The 16573-nt window shown below is 27.2% G+C and overlaps 2 protein-coding genes across 2 annotated transcripts; both read right to left on the reverse strand.

Moving 5' to 3' along the window:
• Nucleotides 1–951: 951 nt before the first annotated feature.
• LOC127278353 (pupal cuticle protein 27-like) lies at nt 952–5688 on the reverse strand. Its single transcript, XM_051300050.1, has 2 exons — nt 5464–5688; nt 952–2960 (listed from the first exon to the last, which is right to left on the reverse strand). The coding sequence occupies exons 1-2, from the start codon at nt 5479–5481 to the stop codon at nt 2061–2063; spliced, it is 918 nt and encodes a 305-aa protein (XP_051156007.1). The 5' UTR covers nt 5482–5688; the 3' UTR covers nt 952–2060.
• A 4186-nt stretch (nt 5689–9874) lies between these two features.
• LOC127278355 (uncharacterized) lies at nt 9875–14148 on the reverse strand. Its single transcript, XM_051300053.1, has 4 exons — nt 14070–14148; nt 12493–12581; nt 11873–12355; nt 9875–10590 (listed from the first exon to the last, which is right to left on the reverse strand). The coding sequence occupies exons 1-4, from the start codon at nt 14079–14081 to the stop codon at nt 10377–10379; spliced, it is 798 nt and encodes a 265-aa protein (XP_051156010.1). The 5' UTR covers nt 14082–14148; the 3' UTR covers nt 9875–10376.
• Between the last annotated feature and the right edge of the window lie 2425 nt (nt 14149–16573).

The following is a 16573-nucleotide window of genomic DNA, read 5'->3' on the forward strand; positions in this document are numbered from 1 at the left end:
AGATGTTACTCCATACAATCTGGATAGTAATTGATAGAATCCAAATTGCTGTCCGTATATGTAAGATCAAATATGGTACATGGTTGGCTAATAAAAAAATGTGTTTTTTAAAAAAATATTTTGTCATGATTTATGAATATTTTGTTTATCTACTGAAATTTTAGGTGAAAAATGTTTTTCTACGAAAAAAATATTATGTAACAAATGAATTATTATGTGTGTCTTATTATCAATTTAAAAAAATTACATTTGTTATAACGGTAAACTTTATGTTCGCTTTTCATGTCTCTATTCACCAACTATTTTAACTTTCACCACTTCATTCTCAAATCACTTATTTTCATTCAATAATCAGGTGTTGTTACCACACATATAACAGAGTTTGAGAACGTTTTTTAAATGATAAAAAAAAATTCAGAATTTCCAGTAGAATTTTCCAAAATAGTAAATGAATGAAAATCAACTTTGTATATAATAGATTTATTTATTAGTATTTTTTCATAATAATCAATGACTATATATTATTAAAAATATAAAAATCTCATACAACATAATTTCACTCTTTTTTCGAACACAACCAAGAATCTTTTGTATCAAAATTTTTTAAAAAGATTCGCTAACAATGTCAGTCAGCTATATGTATATATATATATATATTTTATATAAATATATAAAAAGTGGCGGGGAAAAATATCTTATTATTAACATTAAAAAAAGCAACAATTACTAAATAGTTAAAAACATAAAATCTAAACTTTAACTCATTTTGTGTAATCTATTGTTTTAGAAAATAATTTTTGGATCATCATCATATTATAGAAAAAAAAATTATAAATTGGATGACAAAATTCATATGACAAAGAATTCATATTGATTGAATATAATAATATAAGAAAAAAGTAGGAAAACAACAATTAAAAATATTGCATAATAAAAAAAACTTGGCACAAAAAAATTTCTAACTTTTATTTTACAAATTATATCTTTCATTATAATAGCATGATAGAAATTCTTTACATGATATGGAGATGTTTGCCAATTAATTTGGATTATCGGCTTTTTTTTAAAATCAATTATTGTTCTTTTTTTTAATAATCAAACAATTTTTCTATTATAAAAATAGGAGAAATAAATTTTTTTCGATATCCCATATCAAGTGCTATTTCTTGTGTAACTCGCCGTTTTGCAAAAGACCAAAAGTTGTAAAATTATTGGTCTTATAGACATATATCCAAGGTGCTTAGCCGCAAGAACTGTTCAAAGTGAAAGTGTAAGTAAATCGAACATTGATACGTGTATAAATATATATCTGTACATATAGTATCCGTAATCGGTAATCACACAAAGTGCAGGAGCGACTAAACAAGGAAATGAGAGAGGTTTTGGAGATGGCGTATAGAATGCGAAAATGCACCTTCATAAAGGAACAGATTCTTAATGATACAAGAATTTTTCCCTATATATATATACTATTGTGACAATGCGGAATCGACATTTTGCTACTTTACCTCTTCCACATTGTCTCCATGATTATGAAATTGTACATATATATAAATTGGATGGAGGAAATAATTATAGTTGAGCGCATGGTGAATTGTTTGCACAATGCAACATTGTGTGTAGCATGCGAATTTAGAAAAGAAAAAAAAAATTTTTAGCAAAGGAGAAATGGCTTTTTACGAATGATTATTTTTTTGTTATTGAGCAATTTTCTCAACTTTCTTTCCTTTGCGAATATATATATTTTATGACGTAAGCAAAAGTTATTCGCAATTTTGTCGACAAATCAATAAGTTTTTTTTTTTAATTTACATACTGTAAGCAAAATTAATTTCCAAATACTAACCAAATACGGAAAGAATGAGAAAAATTTGCTTAACTCTTGATTAATTTTTCTAAACGATTGTAGCGACTCCAGCGGAATTTCGATAACACATTGAACTTTTTGTGCCAATTCTCCTGGTCATTTCAGTTTATAAGCTCCAAATCTTTCTTAGAAGAAGCTACCTGTGTTTCGTAAAAAAACGGGAAAAAATCCACTTGCTCAATTTAGTCGCTATTTAGTAATAGCCAAAGCTAATATCGTGCAATGGTGGTGCAACATCTTGCGGTAGAGCATAATCACGAGCTAGTTGATCTAGAATTCCGCCAGGGGGATTGCTGCGAGCTTGTGGTTGTGCACGTTGTTCAGGAAGATGTGATGGTCCAAATTGAACTGGTCCCTGATTATAGGCCTGTGAACTTGGTGCCTGTTCATCATAAAGAGGTCGTTGTGCTGCCTGGAGAATTTGCGATTGACGTGGCGCTGCCGCTGGTGTAAAAATTGGCTGTTGCTTTGGCGCATTTGACAATGTTGGTGTACGTTGAGCTGGCGCATAAATTGCTTGAGTATGGGATTGAGGCTCATATTGTGGACGATATTGTTCACGTTGTTGAGCTGGTGCAGGAGCTGGTCGTGGTGGTGCTGCCGCTTGTTGACCTGCCTGTTGTCTATAATCATAATCTTGATATTGATTTTGTGCCTCGAGACCTTCGCGTCCAGTTGTTTCGTCAACCAATGTAGGTGGAGCAACTGTGATTCCCTCGCCAGCTGGCTGGAAGCCATATTGATTCGCGCCATATTCCACCACGCGGACCTTTCCTGAATCATCGACGAAACCATATTTTCCCTTTACATCGCCAGTTGGCAATTTGGTTTCAATTTTAAATGAACCGTCAGCGCCTTCAAAACCATAAGTGTAGGAACCATCTTCATTGTGACGATTGATTTGTTTTAAAATTGCAACTGGTGTTGGTTTTGGTTTTTCGGGCTCCTTTGGCGCTGAGGCATAACTCCTTGGTATTGGTTGTGCGTGTGCTTGTTCATTTCCATAGTCATTGACATAATTCTCCCTTTGCTGATCGTACTGACAAGACACCAAGGCAATTGTTGTTGCAATAATGACTATCGCCAACGGTGTCTGGAAACAAACAAGAACCAAATCGATCAAAAAATAATAAGTGGTATTTCAAAAATGTTAAGTATCAATGGATATTTTAGGATACCCTATGAACGTCCTAGGGATATCATTTGGTCCAGGGAAATTAGAATATCCCTAAGATAGCCATGGACATAGAAATGCTAAGCATATCCTATTTTTCCCGGACAAAATGATATTTCTAGAACGTCCGCAGGACATCCTATACATCCGGATGCTGTTAAAGTAGTTAATTAGGTTATTTTAAATATTTTAATTAATTTAATATCAAAATAGGATTAAAATTAAGTAATTAGCTAATAGTTATTAGTTAACTTTCACCTTTTTTTGAATGAAAATAATTTCTTATAAATTGACAATAGTTTGTTTTTTCACTTTTTTTTTAAGGGTTACAAAAGTTTTCCTATTAGTTATTAAATGTCAATCGATGGCAATGCTCCTTGCATCCTGTTTCGTATTATTTCGTTCACGATAAATTTTTTCCAAATCCTCGAACCAAAAATCACGAATACCTTGGATAATGATATAAAAGAAAAGCAACTTGATCACGTTCAAGGATAGTGAAGTCGGTGAGAGAAAGGTGCGCAAGGACGTTGCAAATGAGTCTGAACGACAGCAACAAATGTAAGATAATATTTTTCCAATTAATCCGATATGAATATTTAGAATCATATTTCAAACAATGAATTTAATATCAAAGAGTAAAAAAATTTAAATACTATAGAATGTAAAATAAAAAAAAAAAATTAACCAATTTTGACAGTTTTGAGTTTCATTTGTTTTTGATTTCTTCGAGGGATTTTGTACATAAATTATTAATTTCTAAAATGTTTTTATTATTTAAGAAAAATTTCATTTTTAGGAAAATTAATTAAATTTAATTAATCTAATTAGTAATAAATTTTTTGTATACATGTTCAATACACCATGAATTTTGTAAGGAAACTTTCAATTTTACATGATTTATGCAGTAGGAACTGTGTCTATTAATAAATAATATTAGAATGCTTCCGAATGTTGAAATTATACTGCCACCAAACAGCTCTCAAGTTTCGAAAGTTTTAAATAATAATGTAAGTTTCGTTAAAATTTTAATAAAACATAATTGAAATTTGTCATTAATATTATTATTTTATTATTATTATCATTTTTATTATTATTAGTAGTAACTAATATTTATTGCACAAAATTGAACTTGATTAACTATTATAAATTATTAGTGAAATTTAATTTCTAGTAGCTGATTTAATTTAATTTACATATAAATTCTTGTATAAATGAAAACAACTTTTGAAATGTTATATAGCAAAATTTGTTTCTAGAATTGACATTTATATATATATGTATAAAATAAAGTAAAAAAAAGTGGCTATTATCACACACGTATACTGCATTTCCTGTTCTAATGACTTAATACATTCTAAAGGATTAACTAAGCGTAACAAAATATGCGCATGAATATTTTAAATGATCGGGCGCCTTCCGCGTGTATGTTAACCAGTTCTCACTTTATCTTGAACCATAAGAGTAATATTATATATATATTTACTTTGTATAATATATGTCGCAGTAATTATAATTAATTTTATAATAAGATTACATATTTTATATAGTGGAAAGAGAAATTATAGTATTTTTTTGTTTGTTTTTTAATTGGATCCGATTAACACTGATTGGAAATTTTTATTTTATTTGCACAAAAAATAAAATTATTTTTAGTTACATAAAGAAAACTTTGCCAGACATTTAAAACTCTCTAAATCTGAATTAGTAAAAATGTTTACTAATTTGGATTAGTGACTCACTTTTTGCTTCTGAATTAGTAAAATTTTACTAATTCTAAAGCAAAAAGTGAGTCACTAATACAAATAAGTAAACATTTTTACTAATTCAGATTTAGAGAGAACATCTGAATTATGATTTAAATAAGGGATGTTTTTAAATATAAGAATATTTTTTATTTAACAAAGAATTTTAATTACTCAATTAAAATAGCAAAATTGATTAAGAAATTTTTCTATTTTCAAAGTAATATTAAATACTAAAATTTTAAATGTCATTTTATAAATTAATATATCTAAAAAGACAAATTTTACCAAAAAAAATGTTTCTAAAACTTTCTTTAATAAAAAAAAGGGCAAAAATAATAATTAAAAAAAGAAAGGAAAAAAACACTTTTTTCAAACACATGAAGTTTCACATTTCTAAAAACTTTTTTGCACGAAACTTTCCAAGATGAATTGTAGTCATTATATCCAAAACTGCGCCGAGTAAATTAAGATTTTTTTTTTCAAAAATAAAATAAATGAAACTTAAATTATATTTTTAGCACACCACTTTTCACAATAAGTCACGCACTTTTTTTTCTTAAGTATAATATATTAAGGATTTTAAATGCACCACAGGTGGGAAACACAAATTTATATTTTGTATGGAAATAAATAGTAAGAGAAAAAAAAAACTCATTTAAAAATCCGGTACATACCATAAAGTAGTTGCGCATTGTGAATTTGATGTTTATATTGTCAATTTAAGGGGATGCTTTAGTAAAAAAAAAAAATTTTTTTCACACAGATGCGTACGCGCGAGCGCACGTGATCGTATACGTGTGTGCGTGAGTGCACGCGCTCGCGTGTGTTTAGAATTACGTATATTGTTGTTTTTTCAGTATGTAAGTAGACAGCGAGGCTAGAGTACCAACAGAATCTCGAATCGAGGGCCTCATATACCTTAGGAGGCCCCCTCCTTATTCTACCGGTGGTACCCCCTTTACTTTATTTCTTGGGGACTTTCACTAAGCCACTCGATTTAGTTACATGTGTGGTCGATATTTTCAAATAAATTTTATTTTCGTCTCTCTCTCTCTTTCTCTAAATATATTTCATCTTTATTTAATATACACTCGACCTATTTTTAATTTTCCCAAAACATTCAAGTCTTATATAATAAAATCAATCCTTTTGATAGCCAAAAAAAAGTCAAAAAAATTCTAAATTATTTACCATTTTCTACAAAAATTAAAATACTTATGTACTCTTATTTTGAGAGGATAACGATAACGATTTTATATGAAAAAAAACTCATAAGAGGAAAAATCCAAAATTTTTTCCTTTTTGTAAATTCAAATAAGAGTATTTTTATTTTGAGAGGATAATGAAAAGAAAAAAAAATTTATTTTCGTTGCGTGAAGTGAAATGAAATATATTTCAAAATGAGAGCAAATACCAAAGCCATTGATTCACAACGCTAATGATGTGGAATCACCATGATTAAATCATGCAGAATGACTTTATAATGAAAATAGATTTGGGCAGCTTGAATCATAGTTTGCATCATTTTTATATAAGAAATTAATGTACCTTTTTAATTTTTTTAATCCACATTAGAAAAATGACCTATTAAAAAAACTTCTAAAATTAGAAAAAGTAATATAATTATTTATACAAATATTTTTGAATTTCAAAAAATTTTAATCCTATAATTGAAAATACCCTAAATCTTTCTAATATCATTTTACTATAATGGTGTTAAAATTTCATTTTTTTAATGAACCATATTTCCTTTTAGATAACACGTTATGCAGATTTTTGTCTGTATATTATTTTTAATTTATTGACAAATTTTATGGTTTCACTCTCTCGTTTTCATATCCGAGAGGCGATTACAATTTTACTTCGTTTCGGTATTTCGTCATGCTTGTCGCGTAAGTGCAGATTAAGAGCCACTAAAGTTTCAAGGTCCTTAAGGTGCGTATAAATATATATATATATGTATATTGCTTTCAAATCAGCTTTATAATATAATTTCACTTGCAACCTATCATCTATACAATTTCCAGTGATTCAGATCAAAGGACCTTTATATCCCCTCAGGGTGATCTTGTTATTCAGAATTTTACATCATTTTTGCTTGCTTCCATAAAATCATTAATAATTTTTAGGCATATATATATATATATATTTCAAAATTTCATGTTACATATATGTCCAAAGTGACTATCTCAACAAATAATCGTTTATATAAATTAAATGCTTTTTCTATCTAATAAATCAAATTATATAAAGCCTCCCACATTTTCATAACTTAAATATACACGAAATATTTTTTTAGTATATCTCTTACGGCTTAAACAAATTTGAAAACATTTACAGATGAAAATCTTAAGAATTCTCTTTTATATAGATTAAAAATATATTTTACATTTAGTAATTAGAAAAATTTTGACGTGACAACGTCTTACTCCGAGGTCTATTGAGCCAGTCAGAAAAATTGGCATTCATATCATCGTCGATTTCTCGAAAAAAAATTTTAAGTATTCGGTGCGTATTCCTTTTTTTTTGCCTCAAGACTGAAAATTTTTCGGTGCGCATTGCTTTTTATTTTTTGCCTCAACACTTCGAAAAATTTTTAGTGATATGATTTTAATTTCTTTTTTTTTCTATATTCAAATTCCTTTTTAAAATTCATTTAAAGTATATAATTGGAAATGAAAATGAGCCAAGTCGATATTCTTCAATGTCAAAAGTAGTGCTTGGCATAGAATTACGACGGACATTTAGAAAGAAAGTATTATAAACGTGTCGTTGAACTCTTTCGATTCTTTATATATATATATACATGCTAACAAGCCTTTATCCAAAGCAACCTTATATATGACTTTTTCTAACTTCAAAGCAAGAATTGTTACACTGTTAAATAATCTTTATATAATTCATAGCGTGGTAACTGGTCGAAAATTTTTTAATCAATACGTCTAGAAAGAAACTCGATCGAAACAGGACTCTCTCGCGACTATGTACCAGATTCCAAGAAAATGCGGAAACCATATTGCGCGATAATAATAATAATAATAATAATAATATAATTCTGACTGGCTGTATGCATAATTTAATATAGAAGTTTGCAACTGTATATAATATTTATTTTATTAATACCTGTGCAGAAATTTTGAACGGGTCCAACTTTAAATCCGCACGAAACACTCAATCTGGTTGGGATCACTGAAAAAGAGTCCTATTTTGATTAAAATCGAGTAAAATAGGCCCCGACTAAGCGCTGGTGTGTCTCTGACAGGGCCCACATGATGAAGCTCTATTTTGATTAAAATCGGACCCCGACAAGGTACTGGTGTGGCCCCTATCAAGTTGCAGCTCAGATACAGTTTAGAATTATACAATCTAATTGCGAGCAAAGTTAATATAATGAAAAGTAAAAGCACTTTAATTTCTCTGAGCGAGAAAAAGAAACTATATATATACAATGCCAAGATTCAAGAACACGGTTATTTAAAACTCCTAATAATTAGTTCTAGACACTTGTTTTTTTATATTACAAAAGAGTTATTGGATAACTTAATTTTTTTAGTGATCAATTCTTCTAGAAAATATCTTCTGTTCAAAAATTTACGTGATTTTGGGCGTGGGATTGTTTTTTATGCTCCAGCGCGGATGCTATGAATCCCTTAATTCCATTAAGAATAAAAACAGGAAAAAAATGGTAATCAATTCTTATTAATAATGATAATAATTTGCACTTTAAAAGTACAAAATTTATTTATAAATACAGTAATTTCTCACAGACGAAATGTTAAAAGCATATATATATATATACAACCAATAAGGAAAAACAGAGTGCAAATACATCAGGGTCGTTTAAGGTGAACATGCAGGATGCATATATTACTGAGATATACGTTAGTTTTATATATATGTATATACAAATAGTGAAAAGGTATGCAAGGTCTGCGGTCAGCGGTCATACCTTTCGCTTTACTTTGGAAATCTACACATTGGCTCCAAACACACCAGCCCTGACATTTACTTAAATATATAATAACATCTTTCTGCAATAATTTGCTCTTCATTTTTCAAAATCCTTGTGGGCGCCAAAAATTTCGATTAAAAATTTTATTTTTTATGGTGAAAAAAAAAAATTAGGAGATTAAAAGAAAACTTAACGCACAAGATTTTATAAATCATATTAATTAAAATAATTTTATTAAAAAATTCTAATTTGTAAATATAGCTTATGTATATTTTTAAGGGTCTAAATTGGAATCCGTATAAGATTTAAATAAATAAATAAATAATGTAAAAAAAAAAAAACACAGTTTGCATGAAGCGTAAATATTTAGATCAGCATGAAATATATATATATATACTTCCTTTAATTTCTAGAATTACGCAAAACGAGAGCGTGAGTTTAAAATTGAAACTAGATGGAATGTATGGCAGGATCGACAAGTCGAACTTTTTCCAGTTGATGAAAAACAAGAATTGCGTGCGTAGTGCGATATCCCTTGTTCAAACATTATCTATAAGAGAATGCATTGCGCTTTTCATGAAGAAAGTTTATTTTGTTATACAATATTTTGCAAACATTTTTATAGAATAATAATAGTAATAATAATAACAAACACAACAATATTAATAATTATTATTACAACGATAAACTGTTCAAAATGAGAATGAATGAAAAAAAAATTGAAAAACAACTAAGGCTAAGAAAAAAAATTTTTTTAAAAAATAATTATGCAGGATGTAAGAATTGCAAAAGACTTTTATATTATTATTGTAACACTATATCCAGATTTATGTTCCTTTATCATTTAGATGCTAATGTACTTTAATGCGGTTACACAGATATAATTGAAAGTGACAAGAACAATGGGTTCAACTTGAAAAGGGTGTGGCTATAAAGTACAATTCGTAGTGTAAGTCAATTTGTAATTTTTTTTTTGTAGCTTCTATATATAACAGGTATTCATCTCCTGCAATAATCTATACGCAAATACTAAAAAAATTACAAAATTTTTACTTACTCTCAAAATCGGAATTAGAGAAAGAAAGAAATTTTTATGAAAAAAAAATTATACAAGTAAAAATAAAATGCCATCATTCAAAGTAAAAGATTTTTTTTATTCATTTCGTTGAATACATGATGAGGTAGTACAGTCTTAAGAAAAGTGTGCAAGACATACTTTTTCTACTCACAGTTGAAAAATTTGAAAGTAATTAACTTCAGCTATTACTTTTAGCGCATATTTATAAAACTATATGTATTAAAAAAAATAACTATAATTGTTGAAAAAAATTACAATATAAAAATACAAAAAAAGAATGTCACATTTTAGGCCCTCTCCCCCTTGTCCTTAAAATGTGTGACATATTTACAATTCCAAATGATAAAAAAATATTTTCACTACAATGGAAATTAATATCTATATTTCAGTAAAATGAATTATTATTCAAAAATTTTAGAATTCATTTTATATTTTTTTTATAAATAATTACGAGAATTATTTTTAACCAACGAAAAAGAAAGGTGAAATATTTTTTGGTACATAACAATAAAATTATTAATAATAATAATAATAATAATAATTGAAATATAGAAATTCTACCGTTTATAATGTACAGAATATGAACCAAGATTTGTTGTTGATGGACCCTCGTTTCTTCTTTGAACTATCGACTGTGGTTGCGCTACCGACTGTGCAGATTCTTCATATTGGTACTGAGGTCGCTGATATGGATTTCTATATTGCGGTCGATATTCAGGTTGTGAATTTACTGAAATTGTTGGTTGTTGGTACGCAGCAGCAACAGATTTACTGCAATCAAAATAACACGACCTACAGAGTTAATTCCTCGATTCAATGTTTCCCACGATTCACTATAAACATATATAGATACATATAATATACTTTCAAGCAAGATTCACTTGACATTTGATTCCCTTCGTGTACCCTATGATCTCGTACAGTCTCATTCACAAATCTGTTTTCGTAACGAAGGTGAGAAAATGATGAGACTGACATATATATATATATATATATATATAAATAGAAATTATAAAGTACTCTGCATTCAAAGCAATTTTAATAAAAAGAAATTAATTTTCTTTTTAAATAGTAGAAAAGGAAAATTATTTTTTAGATGGTACGCAAAAGTAATTTTTATAGTTTTGTGGCCCAGGGCCGAAAGCCTTATAGTTTCGCTTTGGCGTCCATCTGTCCGTCCGTCATACACTCGTACGGTTACCATAGCAACCGTTTCGATGACAGCTATTGCCATAGCAACAGTTACTATGACAACAGTTACTATGGCAACAGTTACTATGGCAACAGTTACTATGGCAACAGTTACTATGGCAACAGTTACTATGGCAACAGTTACTATGGCAACAGTTACTATGGCAACAGTTACTATGGCAACAGTTACTATGGCAACAGTTACGTTGGCAAACTATTTTTTATTATATACAAACTAATTTTTGACCTGAATTTTAAGACACAAAACCCCCGCTTTGCGCCTACTGATTTTTTAAAAATAATTACGGGGACAAAAAAAAAGTAGAAAACTATAATTGAAAGAAAGAGATGAATTAAGAGGTGAAGATAAAATTATAGCAAAATGATTTGCAAGAGATAATATAAAAGAGAAAAAAACAAATAGCAAAACGTGAACTGTGCCTTGTAAAAGCAGGAAACAAGTTGTAAACGTTTTTCATTAAAGAGCAAATTCAATTGTAAATACCAATTTACATACTCTAGACTGCTGCATAAACTATTATTCTTCTTCTAATAGGCAATTAGTGTTTAAAAGAACATAATATAATTGTTAAGATAATACTTTTGTTAATAAACGGAATAACACACCTTATACTATAAATATTATTTTGTAACAGTGTTATTTTTAATTTTTAATGAAAATTGCTTCATTTTTTACATATAAAATTTGAATATTTCTGTAAAAAAAAGCACAAATTAATACCAATAAATAAAAAACTATCTTATCTTTGAGAAATTTATGACCTAGATAACTGAAATTTGGGTATTTTTTCATAGTATTTTTATGTTATATTTATTTTTGAAAAAGATTATAATTGATTACCTAACAGGTGATGGTTGATAGGCAATTTGCTGTTGATATGCAGGATGCTGATAATTTTGTTGTGGTTGATAACCAAGAGGCTGTTGTGGTTTTTGCAATGGTTGTGATTGATAAGCAAGTGGTCGTTGATTATGCGATAATTGTTGTCTGTAAGCATTCTTAGGCACTGGATCATAACGTTCGCCATTGGTATATCTTGGATCTGTGTAATAAATCGATGGATCCTCACGATATTGTCCATCATCTTCAGGTTCATTCGAATTGATACTATTTCCAGTTACTGGCGGTGGTACATTGATACCAGTTCCAGCCGGTTCAAATCCACCTGAACGTGTTGCTCCATATTCCACTTCCCTCACACTTCCCGTATCGTCAATGAAACCATATTTTCCAAAAACCTCGCCATTTGGATGTTTCGATTCAATCTTATAGGAACCATCAGCTGCTTCATAACCGTAACTGTAACTTCCGTCTTCATTGTGTCTGAAATTTAAATACTGTAATTATTCTTCTCTAAACAAGAAAGAAAATGAGGAACTAGAAAATTTCAGTTTTTTTTCTCTTCCTTAGAATTTTGAAGAAAAAAAACTTAGAAATTTTCTTTTTTTTAGATAATTTACCTGTTAATTTGTTTTAGAATAGGAACCGGCGTTGTGCTCGTGTCATATTGAGCTAATCCGAATCCAATTCGAAATACCAGAAGCACCACCTGAAAATAAATATTAAAAAAATGTACAAGCTATACAGTACGACAAAACCTATTGTTGAACATTCACAATGTCTTTGCTTTCTAAACGGCTTACGTAAAAACAGGTCCAAAGTGATCTGAATGCGATTAAAATAAAGTCGTTGTATTTTTGACGCGTGACTACTTCGACAATTATCCGCAAGAAACCGCAAAATCAAATCGTTTTAACACACACAATCTTTTTTTTCAAATTCTTCTATTATTATTATTCAAGACTAGAAATTTTTAACATTGAGAAATAATAAAAAATTGTAACTGAAATCTTTTGCCTATAAAAAAAAGTATTGGAAAAAAATGTTTACTAAATAAGAATTTACTGTAATATATAAATAAATTTATAAAAATATAATAAAATAAATAAATGTTGTAATGAAAATGTTCAATTGTCTTATCTATTCTTTTTATATCTATTTTATAAAAAAATAGTGTCGCAGAGGAATTTTCAATAACGTGAACCGGATTTGCTTCTTAATACATATTTACATATATTATTACGGTGATTTATCGATCGACACGCCTTACATGTCAAAGATCAAAACATTTCAATGATACAATTGAAGTTTTACACCTGTTAATCAAATAAAAAAAATCTCAAATTGAGAATTTACTTATTTTATTTGCAATGTAAATTTATTTTTCACTTTTAGTAAATTTTACTAAAATTCAATTAAAAGTACAATTTTTTATTTTAGTAAAATAAAATTTATTTATTAAAAATTCATTTTATTTATTAGTGAAATGTAAAAGTAATTATTTTTTGTTTTAAAACGGAAGTGAATTTATACATCTCTTCATTGATTGTTACATGATGTTCAACAAATGAACAAACACGCGTTGCAAAGTTTACAGTTGCCAATGAACTCGTAAAAGAAACACAATTATATTTCCAAGATATGGCATCTCGCGTGGGTTTAATATATATAAGATGCGATAATCGTAGGAAGTGATTATGGGTTTATGATTCACATATGTAATTTATACAAAAGTAAACATATTTCACATTTTTAAAAATTTTTTTGCAAAAATAGTTTTTTTTAAAAAAAATTATTATTTTTAAATCATTAATATTATCATTATTTTCACTGTCATAATTATTTATTAAAACAATTGAGAACTAGTCATTAATTATTGTTATACTTTTTAATTATTATACAAAAAATAAAATTTATTTTTTAATAAAATAAAAAAATAAAAAAATAATAGATACATAAAAAAAATAATAAAATAAATTAATTAAAATTGTTTTTATTATATTTGTTTATTTATTTTTAATAATTTTCATTTTGATGAGGAAAATAATTTTTTTTTTTGCATTTTCGGAGCACAAATAATTTCACTGTTTTTTTTTTTTTTTTTTTTTTTTTTTTTTTTTTGTATTTGTGACACTCGCGAACTCGCGCAAGAGAAGGTGAGTTTTGACCCGCATGGAAAAAGTCACAATATACTCACGGGAAGACGCATCGTTGCCCTCGCGTCGAAGAGGCGATGGTGATTGTATTTATAAAGATCGCCTTATGCGGCTCTGCAGGTCTACTTATATAGGTCCCCTTCGGGAGCGGCTGGGTCCGCCCATGGGCCCGACCACCATACCTCTTCAGTTCAACCTCGACACAATGTTTAATACCCAACTAAGGACTTTATAATTTTTTTATTTTTTTAAAGATTTTTTAACAAACATTTAATTTTGCAAAAAAAAAATCAGTTATTTTTCATCGATTATAACTTCCAAATTTCTGACAAATTGTCATCATTATCATCAATTATTTTTCCATCTTGAAATTTTCATCATTTTTATATTTTTTATTTATTTACTCAAATTTACGGACTTGAAAAATATAAAAAGGCCCTTTCATACGAAGTACTGTAATAAAAAAAAAAAGTTGTTAATTACAGCAATAATCAGTAAAAAATATTTTTATAAAAAAAATTACTGCTGCTATTATTAAAAAAAATTTCGTTCTCAGGTGTCTGTCTGTTTGTCTTTAAATTAAATAAAAAAAAAACAAAAAATTTAATATAAATATTTTATAATAATAAATACAGTGTTTATAGATAGGCATTGAAAATATTATTCTAGAGAAATAAATGAATGGAAACAGTAAATACTAAATGATACTGAACATTATTATGGTGTTGAGAAAACTTCTAAGTATGTACATTTATATATAAATTAATTGAGATATTCGTTATCAATTAATCATTGAAAGGTTATCATTTCTATAATGTCAAATAATTTTTCACATTAATTTGGAACTTATTCTTTCTAAACAAAAAAAAAGAAGGAAGAAAAAAAAGATTTTTAATACAAAAATTAAATTATCTATATGGTATAAAAAGGAAAATTAAATTTTTTGAGTCTAAGATTATAATAAAATATAATATATTTAAATAAAATAAAAAGAAAGTTATATATATCGAGATCCCCTGATGTAACAATTTTAGAGAGTGTTTTTTATATCAACATGCTCTTTTAAAAATGCAACTAGTTCGTCGAAACAGGTGAAATTGTATTTAAATTAAAGCATAAAAAATTATCTAATAAAAACTTCTATTTAAATTATTTCAAGTTCATTATAAATTCGATTGAAAGAATTTTTAGAACCTTGCGCATTATTTATATAAATAATTTAGTTTTTCAATTTATAAAAAAGTATTTTTAAATTAAACAAAATAATTATCAACTTTCTGTGGAATTAATTTTTTATTCAATTTTGAATCATTATAATTATTTTAAATATAATGTAATGAACAAAAAAAATGAAATATACGTTTTTTATAAGATGAATATTTCGATTAAAAAAAAGGCGATACACTTATTGAATTAGTGTGGAAATTATTCAAAATTTTGAAATAACTGATGCATTTCAAACGAACAAGTAGAAAAGGAAAGTTCAGTCAGACACTGTTACATAAAATAAATAATATAAAAGAAATGCTTCTATAAACAAAGAAAAAAAATTATAGTGTTGTTTTAATAAGAATTTACTGACACTAAAATTATGTATTACATTTTATATCGCAAAAAACAATCTTCATTATTATTACTCAATTAGAAATATGTTAAATTTTATATTCTGCAATAAAAATTGACGCTTGTATATAAAACGAAATACTTTGACATTTTGAATTTTTGTCGTTAAATGCATATTACAAACAATTTAAAAAAACAACAACAAAATAATTGAAATTCTTTAAATTTTTATTTAATTCCTAAAATTAAAAAGGTAACTATAATTTAACCCTTTTTTTATTTAATTTTTTTATGTTCAAAACTTTTGATAAATAAAAAAAGAAATTAAAATATAATCATTTAATTAAAATAGATTTTTTTTTAAATTTCCATAATAACATTATAAAATATTTTCATGTTTTCTATATTATCGACTACTGTTTCCTCTCTGCAGGTGACTAATAACACAACAAAACTGTTCTCCTTCTTGCCAAAAGATGTCGGATAATCATAAAACTTATTTATATTTGTTTTTTTAAATAAATTAATTTTTTCTTTAAAAAAAAACTAAAGAATTTAACTTAATTTATTGCAGTTAGAGTTTTTTTTCAAATGACTCAATCAGTGACATCATGATGTTTCGTCGCATGTTCTAAAATTTAAAATAAATTTAAAAAATAGACAAAAAAAGTAAACTAAATATTCTAATATGAACTAGAATTTCCACCAAAAATTTAATCATTTTTTGTTTTTTGTAAAAATAAAAGGAGAGCAAAAAAAGTATTTCAAACAGGATTAATAAAATAATCTACATTTTGTAAACAGAAGAGCAATGTGACCTTTCCTTATTCGTCACATGAATTTTTAAAAAAAGTAGTCCAATTTTGACGTCAGTTTTTATTAAAATTGTGTTGATATTAAAATTAGAATTTTGATTTAAATTTTTACCACTTTATTAGTTATTCAATTCCACTTAACTGAATATTTTTCTGAGTTGTGTGTA

Source organism: Leptopilina boulardi, unplaced genomic scaffold, assembly GCF_019393585.1.
Source record: "Leptopilina boulardi isolate dan_hultmark-lab unplaced genomic scaffold, ZJU_Lbou_2.1 LbouV2_202, whole genome shotgun sequence".
Classification (NCBI taxonomy): Eukaryota; Metazoa; Arthropoda; class Insecta; order Hymenoptera; family Figitidae; genus Leptopilina; species Leptopilina boulardi.

Bases quoted from the DNA above. Each gene is read 5' to 3' on its own strand.
- LOC127278355 (XM_051300053.1), bottom strand. The intron at 12,356-12,492 runs GTAAATTATCTA...TTTAAATTTCAG, and splicing joins ATTCTAAAACAAATTAACAG to ACACAATGAAGACGGAAGTT. The intron at 10,591-11,872 runs GTAATCAATTAT...TTTTGATTGCAG, and splicing joins TATCAACCATCACCTGTTAG to TAAATCTGTTGCTGCTGCGT.